Source organism: Vitis riparia, chromosome 11 (genome assembly GCF_004353265.1).
Source record: "Vitis riparia cultivar Riparia Gloire de Montpellier isolate 1030 chromosome 11, EGFV_Vit.rip_1.0, whole genome shotgun sequence".
NCBI lineage: Eukaryota > Viridiplantae > Streptophyta > Magnoliopsida > Vitales > Vitaceae > Vitis > Vitis riparia.
Genome location: NC_048441.1, coordinates 18550813 through 18569363, shown reverse-complemented (window position 1 = coordinate 18569363; position 18551 = coordinate 18550813). Strand labels below are relative to the sequence as shown.

The 18551-nt window shown below is 35.9% G+C and overlaps 3 protein-coding genes and 1 pseudogene across 3 annotated transcripts; 3 read left to right on the top strand and 1 right to left on the bottom strand.

The window, feature by feature from the left end:
* Positions 1 to 407: 407 nt before the first annotated feature.
* On the top strand, positions 408 to 2974 carry LOC117925378 (annotated as a pseudogene).
* A 951-nt stretch (positions 2975 to 3925) lies between these two features.
* On the bottom strand, positions 3926 to 6238 carry LOC117925380 (ankyrin repeat-containing protein BDA1-like). Its single transcript, XM_034844382.1, has 2 exons — positions 5570 to 6238; positions 3926 to 4875 (listed from the first exon to the last, which is right to left on the bottom strand). The coding sequence occupies exons 1-2, from the start codon at positions 6230 to 6232 to the stop codon at positions 4000 to 4002; spliced, it is 1539 nt and encodes a 512-aa protein (XP_034700273.1). The 5' UTR covers positions 6233 to 6238; the 3' UTR covers positions 3926 to 3999.
* Positions 6239 to 9934: 3696 nt separating this feature from the next.
* On the top strand, positions 9935 to 10462 carry LOC117924837 (phenylalanine ammonia-lyase 2-like). The gene has a single exon (XM_034843541.1). It carries the CDS (start codon positions 9935 to 9937, stop codon positions 10460 to 10462), a length of 528 nt encoding a protein of 175 aa, XP_034699432.1.
* A 1623-nt stretch (positions 10463 to 12085) lies between these two features.
* On the top strand, positions 12086 to 13358 carry LOC117924835 (ankyrin repeat-containing protein BDA1-like). Its single transcript, XM_034843540.1, has 3 exons — positions 12086 to 12442; positions 12534 to 12659; positions 12879 to 13358. The coding sequence occupies exons 1-3, from the start codon at positions 12086 to 12088 to the stop codon at positions 13356 to 13358; spliced, it is 963 nt and encodes a 320-aa protein (XP_034699431.1).
* Positions 13359 to 18551: the final 5193 nt, after the last annotated feature.

Here is an 18551-nt window from a genome sequence, read left to right as displayed (position 1 = left end):
AAATGAATATATATTTATGAATTCTTTTCACATATTATACCCACCAATGCCCTAAAATCCTTAGGGTTTCTTTTTAAGGTTTGTAACATGAAGCCCATCATTTTAGTCTTAATGTTTGCTAGTTGTTTACAAACATAAAATTTGACACATAGGAAATCTTAAAATTGACAGTTTTATAAAAATAACTAACCCAAAATACCATTTTTATATCCAATAATATCTAATGGGATTCTACATAGATTTCATCAAGTCTCCTACATTCAATAATACATATCCTTTTTTAAGCTAAAATAGCAAAAGTAGCTTCCACCCTTCTTCCATTCAATGAAGCTAATCCTTTCTATCCACAACCCCTGCTTTTCTCCTTTTCCACAAAGACTAGACCATGGAAGTTGTCTCGCAGCCCGCATTGACCCTGGCCTATAAATAGATGCCACTCTTCCCATCCAACCCATCAACCCATCTGCAATCCACACACACCTTGCTCTCCAGCTCTCCTCTCTCTTCTAGAGTTGTTTTTGGACTCAATGTCTATGTCTATCAATGGTGTTTCTCCTTCATTTCAGAGCTTTCGGCCTCCCACTCTCCCTCTACCTGTAGAGGAAGAGAACCCCTTCTGCATATTGGGGGAGTCTCGTCATGTACTGGCTCCACCGCACTGGAAGAAGGCTGCTGAGGCCCTACAGTGTGGTCATTTTGATGAGGTGTGCGCCATGGTGTCGCAGTTTGCACATGCGCAAACTGTGGATATTCAGGGCACGGCTCTCACAGTGGCCCAGGTCACTGCTCTTGCACGTGGGGATCATGTTAGGGTCGCTCTCGATGAGGCGGCGGCCCGAGGCCGCGTGACGAGGAGTGCTGATTGGGTGGCTGAGAACATCTCTCGGGCACGGACACGTACGGGGTGACTACTGGCTTCGGTGCCACTTCCCATCGGCGGACCAACAAGACCGCTGATCTTCAGACCGAGCTGATTCGGTTTCTCAACGCTGGAGTGATCGGGAAGGAGACTCTTCCGGCGAGTTTTTCCAAGGCTGCTATGCTTGTCCGAGCGAATACTCTGATGCAAGGGTATTCGGGTATTCGGTGGGAGATACTTGAGGCCATGGCCAAGCTGATAAACCTCAATTTGATCCCTAAACTGCCTTTGAGGGGGACCATCACTGCTTCTGGGGACCTTGTGCCATTATCTTATATTGCTGGAGTATTAACTGGGAGGCATAATTCCAAGGTTGTGACGCCTGAGGGGGAAGAAATCACGGCCATGGAAGCTCTGAAGAGAGCTGGAATTGAAGCTCCTTTTCAGCTGCAGGCCAAGGAAGGTCTGGCTCTTGTGAATGGGACTGCTGTTGGGTCAGCGGTGGCCGCAACGGTTTGTTTTGACGCCAACATCTTGGGGCTCCTTGCGGAGGTTCTGTCTGCCTTGTTCTGTGAAGTGATGAATGGCAAACCTGAGTTTACGGATCCACTGACTCATGAGCTGAAACACCATCCTGGCCAGATTGAATCAGCTGCTATAATGGAATTTCTTCTTGATGAAAGTGACTACATGAAAGCAGCAAAGCTTCGTCAAGAGAAGGATGTGTTGATGAAGCCTAAACAAGACCGGTATGCGCTCAGAACTTCTCCCCAGTGGCTGGGGCCTCAGATTGAGGTGATTCGCATGGCAACACATTCAATTGAGAGGGAAATCAATTCAGTCAACGACAACCCTTTGATCGATGTCTCTCGGGACCTTGCTCTTCATGGAGGGAACTTCCAAGGGACCCCTATTGGTGTTTCCATGGACAATCTCCGGATTGCCATTGCAGCAATTGGGAAGCTCATGTTTGCTCAATTCTCCGAGCTGGTCTGCGACTATTATAATGGTGGGTTGCCTTCCAATTTGAGCGGCGGCCCCAACCCGAGCTTGGACTATGGCTTCAAAGGTGCTGAGATAGCCATGGCTGCCTACTGCTCCGAGCTTCAATACCTGGCGAACCCGGTCACAACACACGTGCAGAGCGCTGAACAACACAATCAGGATGTGAATTCTCTGGGATTAATCTCTGCAAGGAAGAGTGCTGAAGCAGTGGAGATCCTAAAGCTCATGTCTGCAACTTACATGGTGGCACTTTGCCAGGCAGTTGACCTGAGACACCTAGAAGAAAACATGAGGGAAGTAGTGAAACATCTCATCACCCAAGTAGCAAGAAAAACCCTTTACACAGATGAAGATGGGACGCTGCTAGAATCTCGTTTCTGCGAGAAAGAACTCCAGCAGGTCGTCGAAAATTTGCCAGTCTTCTCCTATATCGACGATCCCACTAATCCTTCATACACTTTTTTGCCTCAACTCCGAGATGTACTAGTTGAAAGAGCTCTCAAAGACCCCAAATCCACTGACTCTGCAGGCTATTCCATTTTCAAGCGCATCCCCATATTTCAAGAGGAGCTGAAGGAGAGACTGATTGAGGAGATATCAAAAGCAAGAGAAAGGTTTGATAATGGAGATTTCCCAATACCAAACAGAATCAAGAAATGCAGGACTTACCCCATATACGGATTTGTGAGGAAAGAAGTGGGAACCAAGCTCCTTAGTGGTGAAAACAAGGTGAGTCCCGGAGAGGATATAGAGAAGGTTTATGAGGCGATCAATGATGGGAAGTTGGGAGATGTGCTGATGAAGTGCTTGTCATTTTGGAGAGGCACGGCGGGCCCTTTCACGCCGAGGCCTAGTGGATTGTCTTCTCCGGCGCAGTTTAATCCGGAGTATTGGGGTTGGTTTGAGAAGCTGAGGTCTCCTTCTTCAGCTTCGAATGGGAGAGTGAATTGGGACCGGCTCTGAGTAGAAGGAAGGAAAAGGCATTAATTAGGAACATGACCATAACAATTATAATGTTTGTTTGTATGTTTCTGTTGTTGTTTTGTACTGGAATTTTGATTCCAGATTAAATAAAATCCAATTCCGACAAACATGATTATGACTTCAAAATATGGATAAATCACACTGAATATGAGAGAATCGAGAATTTTATCTAAACAAAATGGGCCTTGGGCTCGGGAGAGAAAAACCCAAAGCCCATTTTGTTTTTGCTCCCTTTCCTAACTTGAGCCGTCAATCATGTTTTCGAAAAAGAAAAGGAAGAGGAAACAATACGGCTTAGTTCTCATATTTCTTTAATTTCTTATATATTTCACATATAACCTTGACATACAATCAAGACCTCATCAATTTAATTAAAACTTAGCACCCATATACGTGGCACGACCCATCCTTTTAGAATCCAAAAGTCAATGATATGGATTGGTTCAAAAATCAAAATCAAAATCAAAATCAAAATGATCAGATGACCTTGGTTGTCTTGGTCCCACCTCTAATCCAAAGAAAATATCTAGAAGGAATGATGTTCTTTCTTAATAGTCTTTCCCAAGTTTACTAAAATATTTAAGAACCTATGAATATTTTAAAATACTAAAATAAAAAAATATTTTATTGAAAGATAATCTTATATTAAAGAAAAATATATTTATTTCATGTAGATTAAGATCATATGCTATAACTTGAGAATAATGAAATTTATTTATTAAAAGGTGATTAGGTCTTGGATGGTGATTAGTTACAATTAATAATACATATTATTTACTTAATTATATCATACAATCCTATTTTAGTCATATTCTAAAGCACAACAAATTGGAAGTCCTTTCTAAAGGTAAGAAAAGAATTCAACATTTGCAAAGTACCGGGAGTCATGGGAAACACACACGAAAATTAGGTCAGATTGGGTAACATTAATCTTTCATACGAACTCTTTTTTGGGTCCTCTCTCAGTATATAAAATTTATATATCCTTCAAACAATAATTAAGAGGGTTATTACCATAAACAATGGTGAATGATTTTATTTATTTTTATTTAGAAAGACATCACACAGTGCATAGGGGACAGGACATACACGAAACACAACACATAAACCGGTAAACAATGGGCCCCTTATTCACAACAATTGCTTGCCGCTTACCTGATCCTAAAGCAATATATGATAGCTTTTCCCACTTTACACACACACCATATGAAGAAGCGGATAATGTGAACCAACGCAACAAAGGCAGACAGAGAGAACCACACCAACAATGAAACCCCAACCACGTAAGTGATATCAGGCACCTTGTGTCCCAGTAACATGGCTTCGGTGTCATCATTTGTGGGTGCAATGGCCAGTATAGAAAACATGTAGGTGAGTGCCATGAATGTTAATGTTATCCACATGATAATCATTAGAAGCCACATCAAGATCCTTGTCTTCACTAAAGGTACCCCACTCACAACCAGAAAGACTATGCTTAGCGAAGCAACGAAGGACACCGTGTTGCTTGCCATGAACCGTCGGTACCGTCGAGGATTGTTGTGGGCCATTATGGAGGTTCCAGCTAACATCTTCTTACCCTCACCGACGTCTTTTTCTTCATCCCAAACACCACCGGGAGGATTAACTGCAGCTTGGAAAGCCATTCCTGCAATCAACGTTGCAGCTACCATCAAGGCGTCGCGTTTCTTTTTCGTCCACTCTTTCTTATTTTCACGTATTTTCTTCTCACGGCCTCGCAAGGGTGTCGGTGCTTTTGCTTCTGTGAGATCTGCAGCTGCTGGTGGAGATAATTGGGGGTTCTCAATCACCATGGTTATACCACTTTCTCCCATCAATAGGTGACCTTTGCCTGGTAACGCAGGTATGTTTCTGGAACTTAAAGCTCCAGCTTTAACCAGAGATTCCCGGATCTCCATTCCTTTCAAGTCCCTCGGCATATGTTGTATGATATCTAAGGCTGTGAAGCCATTTTCATTCATTGCATTTATTTCCATCTCAGGTCTCTCCACCAGATATTTTGCTGTCTGCATAGATTTATTGAAAATTAAGCATTAATGAACCAAATTCCTACTTAGTTGTTTTAGCACAATTAGTATTTTAAAGCTAAATTTTATTTTAGATATTTTGTCTTAATACAAAAATGGAAAAAAGTAATTTTAACTTTTATCATAAATTTGAAATCTGATGACGCATGTGCCATTATTCTTATTTAGATTTCTAACCGACTTATGACTAAAGAAACGTATCTTATCTCATTCTGAACGATAGAAAGTTTAAAAGAAAGTACTAGAAAAAAGAAAAAAGAGATAATATAAACGAAAATAAAATAAAAAAATAAAATATGAATTCTATTACAGAAAACAGAGAGTAAAAAAGAAAAATAAAATTGAAGGATGATTAAAAAAAAAAAAAAACCATTGAAAAAGGTCGGCAATTACATCGGTGAGTCAACCAGTTTAATGCCCACTAGACCAAACCAAAAAGTTAAGTCTATCCACTCCATGTCTAAGGATGGCTCAAATATCTGTCTTGATATTTGTAGAATTATTTTTCAAAATAATTAAAATATGTTATTAGCAAATATCTGTTTTCTTAACAAGTTTTGAAAAAACTCTGATATGAAAAACTGCTTTTAAAAACAATTCCCAAAGTTTAAATTTGTTATCAATCTTCTTTGTGTTATCTTCGCTGCGAATCTAAGAATGGAAATATTTTTACCTCATACTGTTTCAAGGTCGTAGCTGTATGTAAAACGGTGTTGCCATAATCATCTTTGGAATTCACAAACTCCACCTCTCCTGCCAATTCAACTAACAGCTTTAGCGCTCCTAAACGGTTTTGTTTCACAGCGGAATGCAGAATGGTCTCGCCTTGATCCAATTTGTACCGAGTCACTTGTGGTCGGGACCCAACCAGCATCCTTGTGACCTCAACTTCGCCTTTCATTACAGCCAGATGGAGGGGCGTTCTTCCATCCTCATCACGGATAAGACAAGCGTCAGGATTGGCGGACAGCAGTATGTTAACCATCTCAACATAGCCATTGGCAGAAGCCAAGTGTAGAGGCGAACGCCCCCGCAAATCAAGCGCCATGGTCATGTCTGGTTTGTGAGTAAGAAGATAGCTTGCGAAGTCGAGGTGACCGAACATGGCGGCTACGTGGAGTGGAGTCTCATTAAAGCATGTGACTGCAGCTCGAGCAAGAGTGAGTGGGTCTTTTGCCATCAACTGCTTCAAGGAATTCACACTTCCGGTTACTGATGCTTCATACAGCCTTCTCTCTCTTCCCTCTACGCTCTCCTCCTCTTCTGCTCTTTTCTCATATTTCCTTTCCATTTTTCCTCTCCCAGTCTCCCTTCCTTGATTGCCAGATTTTAGCATTAAATCATAGAGGCATAGAGACGACGACTTGAGGATATTTAATTATTTCATATCAGCTATTCAAATTTGTGGTTACGAGTTCATCTTATTTTCTTAGTCTACTAAATAAATTAATAAGAATTCAACATGAGTTCATCTTATTTTATTAGGAGGTGTTTGTTTTTTGACTGAATAGAAAAAGCCAAAATATTTGACTTTTTCTATTCAACTAAAAGTAACTTGTTAACATCATCTAATATAACTAAAATGAACTTGTTATCAGTTTGTTCAATTTAGTCATGTTAAATGATGTTAATAGGTTACTTTTAACTCAATAGAAAAAATCAAATATTTTGGCTTTTTCTATTCAACCAAAAAACAAATATCACCTTAGTCTACTAAATAAATTAATAAGAATTCAACATTTACATAAATCTCAAGCTGAAAATATTTTATTCGGAAATTGGATTTATTGAATTAAAAAAATTTTCCTATATAAAACCAAACAACCAAATCTAACCAATGAAGTGGATGTATCGGTGGAATTGGGTTGGTCATATCATTATTATCATTTTTGTGGGGGGAAAAAAGAAATGCTTTCCTTCCACTTAATTCCTCCACCTGGTTTTTGGAATAAAGATATATATTGGACTCGAAGATTTGCATTTTATATTTTATATTTTCATAAACCTCACCTAGTTGTTGAGTCTCTGAGAAAAAAAAAGAGATGATATATAGGTGGCTAATATATGAAGTTGTGATTCTTGTGAATGGGGTCCTTCACCGTGAAAATCTTTGAGTCAATCACGCTATGGAAAAATGCCGCCCCCTGTCAACTCACTTGTTTAGCATCAACACCAGCTTTGTTGCGGTTGGTTGGTCTTGTACAAAAGTCTTGCTAATTTTAACTACTTCCGACGACTTCACCTGTTTCTCTTAGTGGAAGATACGTTTGTATCTATATCAAGATTTTCTATCAGAAATGCAGGCGGTGGAATGCAAATATTCAAATTGGAAGAGCACCCATCAATGGACATACTCTAATGCTACATTTAGTTTTCACAAAATACCAAGAAAAAAAAAAATCTTTTTTCATGTCTAGGTTTGAAAAATATAAAATATATTTATATATTTTAAATATATATAATTAAAATTAATTATAAATTTACATATTTTAAAATTATTTCCCTTTTTTATATTTTATTTTACTATAAAATGCAAAGAAAGTTATATATGATTAAAATTAATAAAAAACTTATATATTTTTAAATTATTTAATCTTTAGGTAAAATAGTTTAATAAATGAAAAAAGTTTGAAGTATAATATAAAATAACTTATTTTTTTTTTCACTTTTTCTTTTATTTTACTTTTTTTTTTTTGTTTCTTTTCCTTCAAATATTAAATCATTGATCAATTCACTTTTTGAGCATGTGAAAATTTATTTTAATAGAAATAGTTATGATTTTAATAATTTGTGCTTCGATCCATTTCATTAAGGAAATAATAACCCAACTATTTGGTAAAGATGCCAAAAGAATTAGAGCATGAACCTTATCATAGAAATCAATTTCAACATATGACATTTGATTAAAAATCATGTTGAACTCATTGAAATGTGTTACCACTTAAGCACCTTCTCCCATTTTTAAATGAAACAATTTCTTCATGAGAAATACCTTATTATTCATAGGTGACTTCTAATACATGTGAGATAATACCTTTATTAATCCCATGTCAAATTCTCATTTGCTACGTTATGGACAACATTATTTGACAATGTCAATCGAATAACTCCAAACACCCTATCAAGGAAACCCCAATCACCATTCGACATCCTTTTTGGTTTTGTTTCTAAAAGAGGTGAATGAAGTTTCTTATCGTATAGATAATCTTCGATTTGCATTCTCCATAAAACAAAATTTGTACCATCAAACTTCTCAATTCCATGTGTTGAACCATCTTATTAGCCATCACTCTCAATCATAATAAAAAACTTTGATACCAGTTGTTAGGATTAAAATCATGGTTTTAAAAATTGGATCAGATCAGCCAATCTGATTGACCAGTCACAATTCCAATTCGATCCTATCAATTGGGTAGGAAAATAGTCGAATCGGAATTAAATCGGTTGAATCTACAGTTCGACTGGGGAACCAAACAAACCAAACGATTTGAAGGGAATCATTTGATTAGCATTTTTTTTTAACAACCCCTCCTGCCAAGTTATTGGAAAGTCCGCCCTTTCTCCTCCCTTCCTTTTCATATTTTTTATTCTTATTTTTATTTTTTACCTCATCTTATTATTATTTATTTTCTTTTATATTTATTATTATTTTACTTTACGACTTTATGATTTTAAAACAATTAAATTTCATTCAAAAAGTTCTCCGAATATTTTAAGCTATTAAAGAGATTATTTATTTATTTCTTTGCTACAAAAATAGTCCATGATATTATTGATTGTATAAATGGAATATTGAATGAGTGTTGGAATAGTTAGCGTGTTAAGTATTACTAACTGGATTTATTTTATGGAATCAAAATAATCTTAATTGGGAAAAATATTTTCGGACAAAGAGTATGAAGAATTTTTCTAAGAGTACTTTATCTTAAATAAGTCAAAAAGAGAGTTATTTTTATCAAATAATACCAATCTGAAGATTAGTTTAAATATTTTATAATTTTGAAAGAGAATATTTTAAATAATTGTGGAGGATAATTTTGTAGCTGAAAATATCTATTTTTTTTTTAAAAGAATAATTTTAATCCACTTAATGAAAAAAATGATAATTTTATTATTTCAGTGTGTAAATTTATTTAAATAAAAAATAGAAAAAGAATTAATTTTTCTAGTGAATCACAAATTAAGGTAAAGTAATTTTGCTGTAAGAAAATTCATTGGATGTGTAATTTAAAAATGGGAGGATAAATATTTATATGAATTCCACTTGTTTTAATTCAAAGATAATAGAAGAAAATGACAAAATGTACTGTTAGTTAGTTGACTGTGGAAATCTTCGAGTCAAGCACGCTGTGGAAAAATCACGCTATCAACTCACTTGTTTATTATTGGTGAAAAATGTGGCCGCCTTTCAAGTCACTCGTTTGTTTCATCAACGCCGGCTTTGTTGGAGTGGGTGGGTTTACTTGTACAAAAGTTTAGGTGAAAAGAATGTTGAATATTCTGAAGTATTTCCGCCGACTTTACCTGTTTCTCTTTTGAAAATTCTTAACTACTTGGATGACTTCACCTGTTTCTATTAATGCCAATATGACTGATGCTAGATCGAGAGGGAGAATGGAAAGGAAATTTAAGTAACAATATCTAATGTGAAAAAATGAGGCAGTTTATAATCAGAGTAGTAAAATTTTAAGTTTCATCATGATATTGTAGCAAAATTTCATTCAAATATCATCTCTTCGTGTAAACACTAACAAGTTTATTACAAATGTGAATTCTCTGGGATTAATCTCTGCAAGGACGAGTGCTGAAGCAGTGGAGATCCTAAAGCTCATGTCTGCAACTTACATGGTGGCACTTTGCCAGGCAGTTGACCTGAGACACCTCGAAGAAAACATGAGGGAAGTAGTGAAACATCTGATCACCCAAGTAGCAAGAAAAACGCTTTACACAGATGAAGATGGAACCCTGTTAGAATCTCGTTTCTGCGAGAAAGAACTCCTGCAGGTTGTTGAAAACTTGCCAGTCTTCTCCTATCTCGATGACCCTACCAATCCTTCACTCATTTTTGCTTCAACTCCGAGATGTACTAGTTGAAAGAGCTCTCAAAGACCCCAAATCCACGGACTCTGCAGGCTATTCCATTTTCAAGCGCATCCCCATATTTCTAGAGGAACTGGAGGAGAAACTTATTGAGAAGATATCAAAAGCAAGAGAAAGGTTTGATAATGGAGATTTCCCAATACCAAACAGAATCAAGAAATGCAGGACTTGCCCCATATACGGATTTGTGAGGAAAGAAGTGGGAACCAAGCTCCTTAGTGGTGAAAACAAGGTGAGTCCCGGAGAGGATATAGAGAAGGTTTATGAGGCGATCAATGATGGGAAGTTGGGAGATGTGCTGATGAAGTGCTTGGCATTTTGGAGAGGCACGGCGGGCCCTTTCACGCCGAGGCCTAGTGGGTTGTCTTCTCCAGGGCAGTTTAATCCGGAGTATTGGGGTTGGTATGAGAAGCTGAGGTCTCCTTCTTCAGGTTCGAATGGGATAGTGAATTGGGACCAGCTCTGAGTAGAAGGAAGGAAAAGGCATTAATTAGGAACATGACCCTAACAATTATAATCTTTGTTTGTATGTTTCTATTGTTGTTTTGTACTAGAATTTTGATTCCAGATTAAATAAAATCCAATTCCGACAAACATGATTATGACTTCAAAATATGGATAAATCACACTGAATATGAGAGAATCCAGAATTTTATCTAAACAAAATGGGCCTTGGGCTCAGGAGAGAAAAACCCAAAGCCCATTTTGTTTTTGTTCTCTTTCCTAACTTGAGCCGTCAATCATGTTTTCGAAAAAGAAAAGAAAAGGAAGAGGAAACAATACGGCTTAGTTCTCGTCTTTCTTTTATTTCTTATATATTCCACACATAACCTAGACATACAATCAAGACGTCATCAATTTAATTAAAACTTAGCACCCTTATACGTGGCACGACCCATCCTTCTAGAATCCAAAAGTCAATGATATGGATTGTTTCAAAAATCAAAATGATCATACGACCTTGATAGTCTTGGTCCCACCTCTAATCCAAAGAAAATATCTAGAAGGAATGATGTTCTTTCTTAATAGTCTTTCCCAAGTTTACACACATGGTAAGACATTTCTTAAAATCTTCAGTTTTTAAAGTACTCTTCCAATTGTATGACATTTAAACACATACTTATGTTTGGTTTTAAAAATTTTGAAATAAATACAAAAGAAAAAAATAAAGTGGAAAAGTAGAAAAAAATAAAAATAAAAATACTCTTTGTTTGATTTTCAAAAAATATCAAGAAGAAAAAAATGAAATAATTTTATGATGTTTGATTTTTATGAAAATTTCTCATGTTCGGCTTCTATGAAAAATATAAAAAAATTAAATACAATTAAAATTTATAAAAAATTGAAATATTATAAGTTATTTATTTTTTATATAAAAACTTTAAATAAATAAAATATAAAAATTATTTATAAAATTTAAATTTATTTATTTTTATTTCTTTTCCATCTCATTTCTTCTCTATTTTATTTATCCTAAAATTTATACCTTTAACTTTCAATGAATCAAACATAATATTTAAATAAATAAATTATTTCTATATATTAATTAAAACTCATTTCCTTTCTTATAATTACAATTTTTTTCATTAATTAATTAAAAAATAAGTAATTCTTTTTAATTACATTTGATTTTTGTTTATATTTGTGAAAAATAATTTATTTATTTTAATCATTTTTTTATTTCTTTCATATTTTTTTTAAGAAGTAAATATAACCTTAGTTTCTTGTCAAATGAAACCTAATCTTACATTGGATACTCAATTTTTTTTGAAAACTTAGATTTATGGAATTTATTCCCATGATATGACAAAGCTTACGTACATAAATTTAGAGAGAATTAATTTATTATACCATAAAAAAATAAATAAAAATCGTTAGGTATGTATAGATAATTATTTTTATCTTATATGAGTTTGTTAGTTAAAAGCAAGAATTTGTTTAAAAAATTATCATTTTTAAATTGTGTTACAGATAGTAACTACTTTGACAAATGAGCTACAAAGACGTTGACATTCACTGACGGTCACCCAGAAAAACGTCATAAAAAACAGAGAAAACTGAAGGGAACAGAGGTTTTGGGGAGAGGAAGATGGAGACAAGACTATCGGAGGCAGCAATGAAGGGAAGCGTAGATTCTCTAATGAAAATTCTTCAAGAAAAGCCGCTAATTCTAGAAAGAACCATCGTCTCTTGCATCTCCGAGACGCCTCTTCACACCGCTGCCATGCTCGGCCACCTTCATTTCGTCAAAGAGCTTCTCACTCTGAAACCCGAGCTTGCTGCCCAGTTGGATTTCCATGGTGCGGCGCCTCTTCACCTGGCGGCGACTAAAGGCCACGCGGAGGTGGTGAGGCAGCTGCTGCTGGCAGATCCTGAGGTCTGTACGGTGAGAAATGAAGACGGGAGGACGCCTCTCCACGTGGCGGAGTTCAAAGGGCGAGCCGAGGTTCTCAAACGAGTTGTCCCGGGTCAAACCGGTGGCAACTCGGGTGGTGAAGGATCGGGGGGAGACGGTTTTGCACCTGTGCGTGATGCAGAATCGGTTGGAGGCGTTGAGGGCGTTGGTAGAAGCGATGGGGGGAGACGATGGTGAGATTGTGAATTGGAAGGACTCTGATGGCAACACTGTTCTGCATATTGCTGTGGCCAAGAAGCAGATTAAGGTATGGATTCGATCTCCTGCTTCACATTTGGAACAGATTGAATCAATTATTGAACGTTAAGATCATTAATTCTTCGATTGATTTGCCTCAAATCTATTCCACTTCAAATCAAATTTGCTCTATTCTTTAGGTTCCTATCCATTTATAATTTATGAATGTTTACAATTGGGGATATTGTCAAAGGGGGTAATACAAGAAGTTTGTTTATATATCGTGCAGATGATAAAATTTCTGCTTACTAAATTTGGAATGGAAGTCAACACATTGAATGCAAGTGGCTTTACTGCTTTTCATATCTTAATGCAAAGCCCCAGAGATTTGAGGGATATGGACATTGAAGATTACCTTTTAGGTGCAGGAGCCTTAAGTTCTAGGGATTTGAACATGATTCTGCCTGATGGGGTTCCGGTGAAGAGCCCTATCACAAAAGGGCTAGCCTCCCCCGAGATAAAAGCCCTGGCCTCATCAAAGAGCATAGGGAAGATTCCGGCGAAGAAGCATAAAAATACTGACTGGCTTGGTCGGAAGCGAAGTGCATTGATGGTAGTGGCATCACTGCTTGCAACCGTGGCCTTCCAAGCTGGAATAAGCCCACCAGGAGGTGTTTGGCAAGATGATCTTACAGTAGACTCCGATGGCAACTCTGTTGAGAACCCACAAAGTTGGTACTGCTGTAATGCCATGCAGCCAGAGAGTTGAGTATGGTCGGTACATGATGTTCAACGCACTCGTTTTCCTCGCATCTCTCAGTATAATCCTTCTACTTGTTAGTGGACTACCTCTAAAACGGCGGAGATGGATGTGGGTTCAAAAGGTAATAATGTGGATTGCTATCAGTGCGCAGGTCGTTATTTGAGTGTGGGATGTCGTGTCACAAGTGTGGAGAAGTAGCTTCAGCTTCAGCTAGTCTGGTTCCAGATCTGGGGAAATCCACAATTAAAATTTTCAAGGAAATCATTCTCAGATCCTGATTGTTTCAGCTGGCAAGCCCTGAATCCATCATTGTAACAAATTATTTGCTCTACACTTTGTACATAGTATGTATTTTTTGGAGACACCCAATAAAATAAGAATGAGCAGAGACAAATTGTACACTATATTTTCTTGAAACCCCTACCAATGGAAGATATGTTTGTATCTATATCAAGATTTTCTATCTTCTGTATCCAGAAAGGCTGGTGGTGGAATTCAAAGATTCAAATTGGAAGAGCACCCATCAATTGACATACTCTAAAACTATGACTGATCTTCTTATCTAGGTAATTCCATGCCTCCAAATGATTAACAGAAATGTTAATAAGAGAATTGTTTCTGTGTCTTTCCTTTTCATGTTAAGGTTTAGTCTCACTCATTGTTTAGAAGTATATTCCAAGGGCATATGGACTTTTCTCCTTTTTCCCTTCGCTTTCCTTCCCTTCCATTTAATCAGCAATAGGAATTATCAAACAACCAAGTTGGAATTAGTTCACATTCCAACTTATAAAATCAAACAACCAAGGGTCCTCTCTCAGCTTATAAAATCTAAATATCCTTCAGACAATAATTAAGAGGGTTATTACCATAAACAATGGTGTATGATTGTTTTTATTTGCACAGACATCACACAGTGCATAGGGGGGTACAGGACACTCGTACACGAAACTGTTAACCAAACTTTTATAAACTTTATGCGGAAATAATTATTTTTTAAAACAATTTTGGATACATAAAACAAAATAAACGGAAGTACTAAAATAATGATCATATTCTTATCTTGATCCATGATAACTGAGATTGAGTCACCTTGTGAATTGGATTGTCAAGGTTTTCAACTCATTACTCTCATATAGTGGATGGGTCACTTGTGTGGTGTATGTTGTTAAAATAAACAACAAAAATGATATAAGAAAAAAAAATGAGAGTGTGGCTTGGGACCTCAACTATATATAAAAAAAAAAATTATACAACTCTTAGTCTTCCCATCAAAGACTATATGAGAGTTATACTCATTATTTACACCCATTATATACAAATTAATGGGTAATGGTGGGTTATGAACATGAATGCATCTTTATAATTGCATAGGTTAAACTTTTCCATTTTCCTCCATTACTCATAAACATAATGTACAAAAATAAATTTCATAATGATGGGGTTACAAAAGTTGTAACACCACATTCATATGAGTTAAATTTTCTAACTCCCCATTTATAATTTGAGTCTTCCATACATAAGACCCTTGGATGCCCAATCAATTGATTCACCTACCTATCAATTGATACCCTTAAATAATATTTACACAAATGTAATTATATATGACCACACATTATTGGAAAAAAAGATAACAATCTCCCACTTGGCCTACATAATTATATTTGTAATAGATTAAAACATAATATGACCATAACAATTTCTCAAAATAGGCATCATTTACTTTAAGATTATGTTTCATGGAACCACTAACACCAAATCATTGAAATGATTGGATCACACAACGATCCAATATTCTTCAAGGATTATAGTACTAGCACCTCCATTAACATGAATCAATGACTTTTATGACATTAGCAACATTAAGGTGATAATGCTAATTCATTCACATAATGGTCCCATCAACTTTTAAACATCTAGATTGTGCACAGAATGGATGTATAAAAGTAACATAATAATCATCAATATATCATAATCAAGAACTTATTCTCATTATAATGTGATCACATACATTACACTCTTAATCAATCTAAAATTGACAAACTTGCCACCAAGCCCATGCGCGCAACATTATCCATAAAAAGCTTAGGTGGAAGACCTTTTGTCAATGGATCAGCCAACATGAGTGTATTTTCAATATGTTCAATAGAGACAACTCCATTTTGAACTTTCTCCCTTACAACCAAATACTTAATATCAATGTGCTTTGATCCTCCTGTAGTCTTATTATTTTTAGAGAATTGGACAACAACACTATTATCACAATATATTCTCAATGGTCTCATTATTGAATCAATAACATGAAGCCCTGAGACAGTTTCTCAACCATATTGCATGACATGTGGCTTCATAACATGCTACATATTCTGCCTCCATTGTAGAAGAAGCTATCAATGATTGCTTATGGCTCTTCCATGAAATAGGACCATTTGATAACATAAAAATATACCTAGATGTAGACTTTCTGGTATCCTTACAGCATAATCAGAATCAGAATAACCAATAATCTCTAGATTATCTGTTCTTCTGTATGTAAGCATGTAGTCCTTAGTCCCTTGCAAATAACGCAATACCTTCTTAACTGCTTTCCAATGATCAATACCTGGATTACTTTGGTATCGACCAAGCATGCCTACCACATAAGCTATGTCTGGTCAAGTGCAGACTTGAGCATACATGATACTCCCTACTGCAGAAGCATAAGGAATTTTGTCCATTTGTTTCTTTTCAAGATCATTTTTGGGACATTGAAGTTCACAAAATATGTCCTATTTTACAACAGGAGCAACACTGCTAGAACAATTTTTCATGTTGAATCTTTTAAGAACTTTTTCAATATAGTTCTTTTGGGATAATCCTAATAATCCACGTGACCTATCTCGATGAATTTCAATTCCTATCACATAGGATGCTTCACCAAGATCTTTCATATCAAAATTCTTGGATAAAAATTGTTTGGTCTCCAAAATCATTCCCATATTGTTGCTAGCAAGCAACATATCATCAACATACAATACAATTATGCAAATTTTGCTTCCACTGATCTTAAGGTATATACATTGATCCACTAGATTCTCTTTGAAACCAAAAGTGATGAGAATTTCACGGAACTTAAGATACCATTGTCTAGAAGCCTGTTTTAGACCATAAATGGACTTTTTAAGTTTACATACCATATGGGCCTTGCCTTTATCCTAAAAACCCTCAGGTTGATCCATATAAACCTCTTCATGTAAGTCACCATTCAAAAAGGCAGTTTTAACGTCCATTTGATGTAACTCTAAGTCAAAATGAGCTTAAAGCCATGACTATTCGTAAGGAATCTTTCTTGGAAACAGGAGAAAATGTTTCCTTATAATCGATCCCTTCTTTTTGAGTGTATCCTTTTGCAACTAACCTGACCTTGTATCTTTCGACATTGCCCTTAGAATCATGTTTGGTTTTAAAAATCCATTTGCAACCAATAGTTTTAATTCCTTTGGGCAATTCTACAAGATCCCAAACTTCATTATCTTTCATTGATTTCAACTCTTCTTCCATAGCATAAAGCCATAGAGTTGAATTTTCACTATTGATGGCTTGACCATAAGAAATAGGATCACTTTCCAAGCCAACATCATAATCACACTCATTAAGATAAACTTCGTAGTCATTTGATATAGTAGGTCTTTTCTCTCTTTGTGATCTACGTAAAGATAATACTTCTATAGTTGGGACATTCTCATTTTCATTACGAGAAACCTCTTGAGTCACACCATATTCCATCATTGGTGTTGATACTTCATTAGAGGTTAACTTTTTAAGCTCAGTTCTCCCACTAAGATATTCATTTTCCAAAAACACAGCATGTCTAGTTTCAACAATTTTAGGACCCTGACCATGACAATAAAATCTAAAACCTTTCGATCTTTCAGGATAGCCAATGAAATTGCAACTTATGGTTTTAGAATCCAATTTCTTTATTTGTGGGTTAAAATTTTTAGCTTCAGCTGGACATCCCCATATATGTAAATAATTCAAAGTCGGTTTCCTACCCACCCATAACTCATAAGGAGTTTTGGGTACAACCTTACTAGGAACACGATTGAGAATGTGAACAACAGTTTTTAATGCTTCACCCCACAAAAATTCAGGCAAGGTTGAGTTACTCATCATACTTCTCACCATGTCAATTAGAGTACGATTTCGTTGCTCTGCTACACCATTTTGCTCTGGTGTTCCAGGCATTGTGTAGTTTGCAATGATACCATGCTCTCTTAAAAATAAGGCAAAAGCACTAAGATGTTGACCTGATTCGGTGAACCTACCATAATATTCACCACCTCTATCAGATCTTACACTTTTAATTCGCCGATTAAGTTGATTTTCAACTTCAGCTTTATAAATCTTAAAAACATCTAATGCTTCAGATTTTTCATGAATAAGATACACATAAGAATACCTTGAAAAGTCATCAATAAAACTAATAAAGTACTTATGTCCATTGATAGTTGGAATTGAATAAGGTCCCCAAATGTCAGATAGAATACATTCTAACAATTCAATAGCCCTTGAGGCACCCTTTTTCTTAACCTTAGTGTATTTTCCCTTTATGCACTCAACACAACTAGTAAAATCAAAAAAATCAAGTGAAGTCAAAATTTCATCTTTAATAAGACGTTCCATCATTTCTCTTGAAATGTGACCCAATCGCTTATGCCACAATATGGATGAATTTTCATTCACTCGATTTCGCTTTTTAGAGAATTCATACACATGATAAGATAAAAGAGACTGTGAATATTTGCAATCTAAATTCAATGAATAAAGATTACCATGTAAAGTGCCAGAGCCAACCAAACAAGAATTATAGAACAAGGAAACTCCATTATTTCCAAACTTTAATTCATAACCATAAGAATCAAGTCTTGGAACTGAAATTAGGTTTCTAGTAAAAACAGGAACATAAACTGTATCTACTAAATCCATAATGAAACCAGTATCCAAAATTAAACGAAGAATGCCAATAGCCTCAATTTCCACTTCTGTTCCATTTCCCAAAGTAATGGTTCGCTCTCCTTTACTTAGTCTCTTGCTTGTAAGGTATCCCTTTCTTTTCCAACCAAGCCTTAAAGCCATAATAATCTCTTCTTTTGTGACATTTCTTGTGGCAAAAATGACATTGTACCTTATTTTCGTTATTTTGCCCATTGTGAGATACAT

What these genes read in the sequence shown, in the direction of transcription:
- LOC117924837 (XM_034843541.1), top strand. Translation starts at nt 9,935, where the DNA reads ATGACCCTACCAATCCTTCACTCATTTTTGCTTCAACTCCGAGATGTA.
- LOC117924835 (XM_034843540.1), top strand. Translation starts at nt 12,086, where the DNA reads ATGGAGACAAGACTATCGGAGGCAGCAATGAAGGGAAGCGTAGATTCT. An exon ending in AGTTCAAAGGGCGAGCCGAG is followed by an intron (nt 12,443 to 12,533) that starts GTTCTCAAACGA and finishes TGCGTGATGCAG; the next exon opens with AATCGGTTGGAGGCGTTGAG. An exon ending in TGGCCAAGAAGCAGATTAAG is followed by an intron (nt 12,660 to 12,878) that starts GTATGGATTCGA and finishes TATATCGTGCAG; the next exon opens with ATGATAAAATTTCTGCTTAC.
- LOC117925380 (XM_034844382.1), bottom strand. Translation starts at nt 6,232, where the DNA reads ATGCTAAAATCTGGCAATCAAGGAAGGGAGACTGGGAGAGGAAAAATG. An exon ending in CGACCTTGAAACAGTATGAG is followed by an intron (nt 4,876 to 5,569) that starts GTAAAAATATTT and finishes AAATCTATGCAG; the next exon opens with ACAGCAAAATATCTGGTGGA.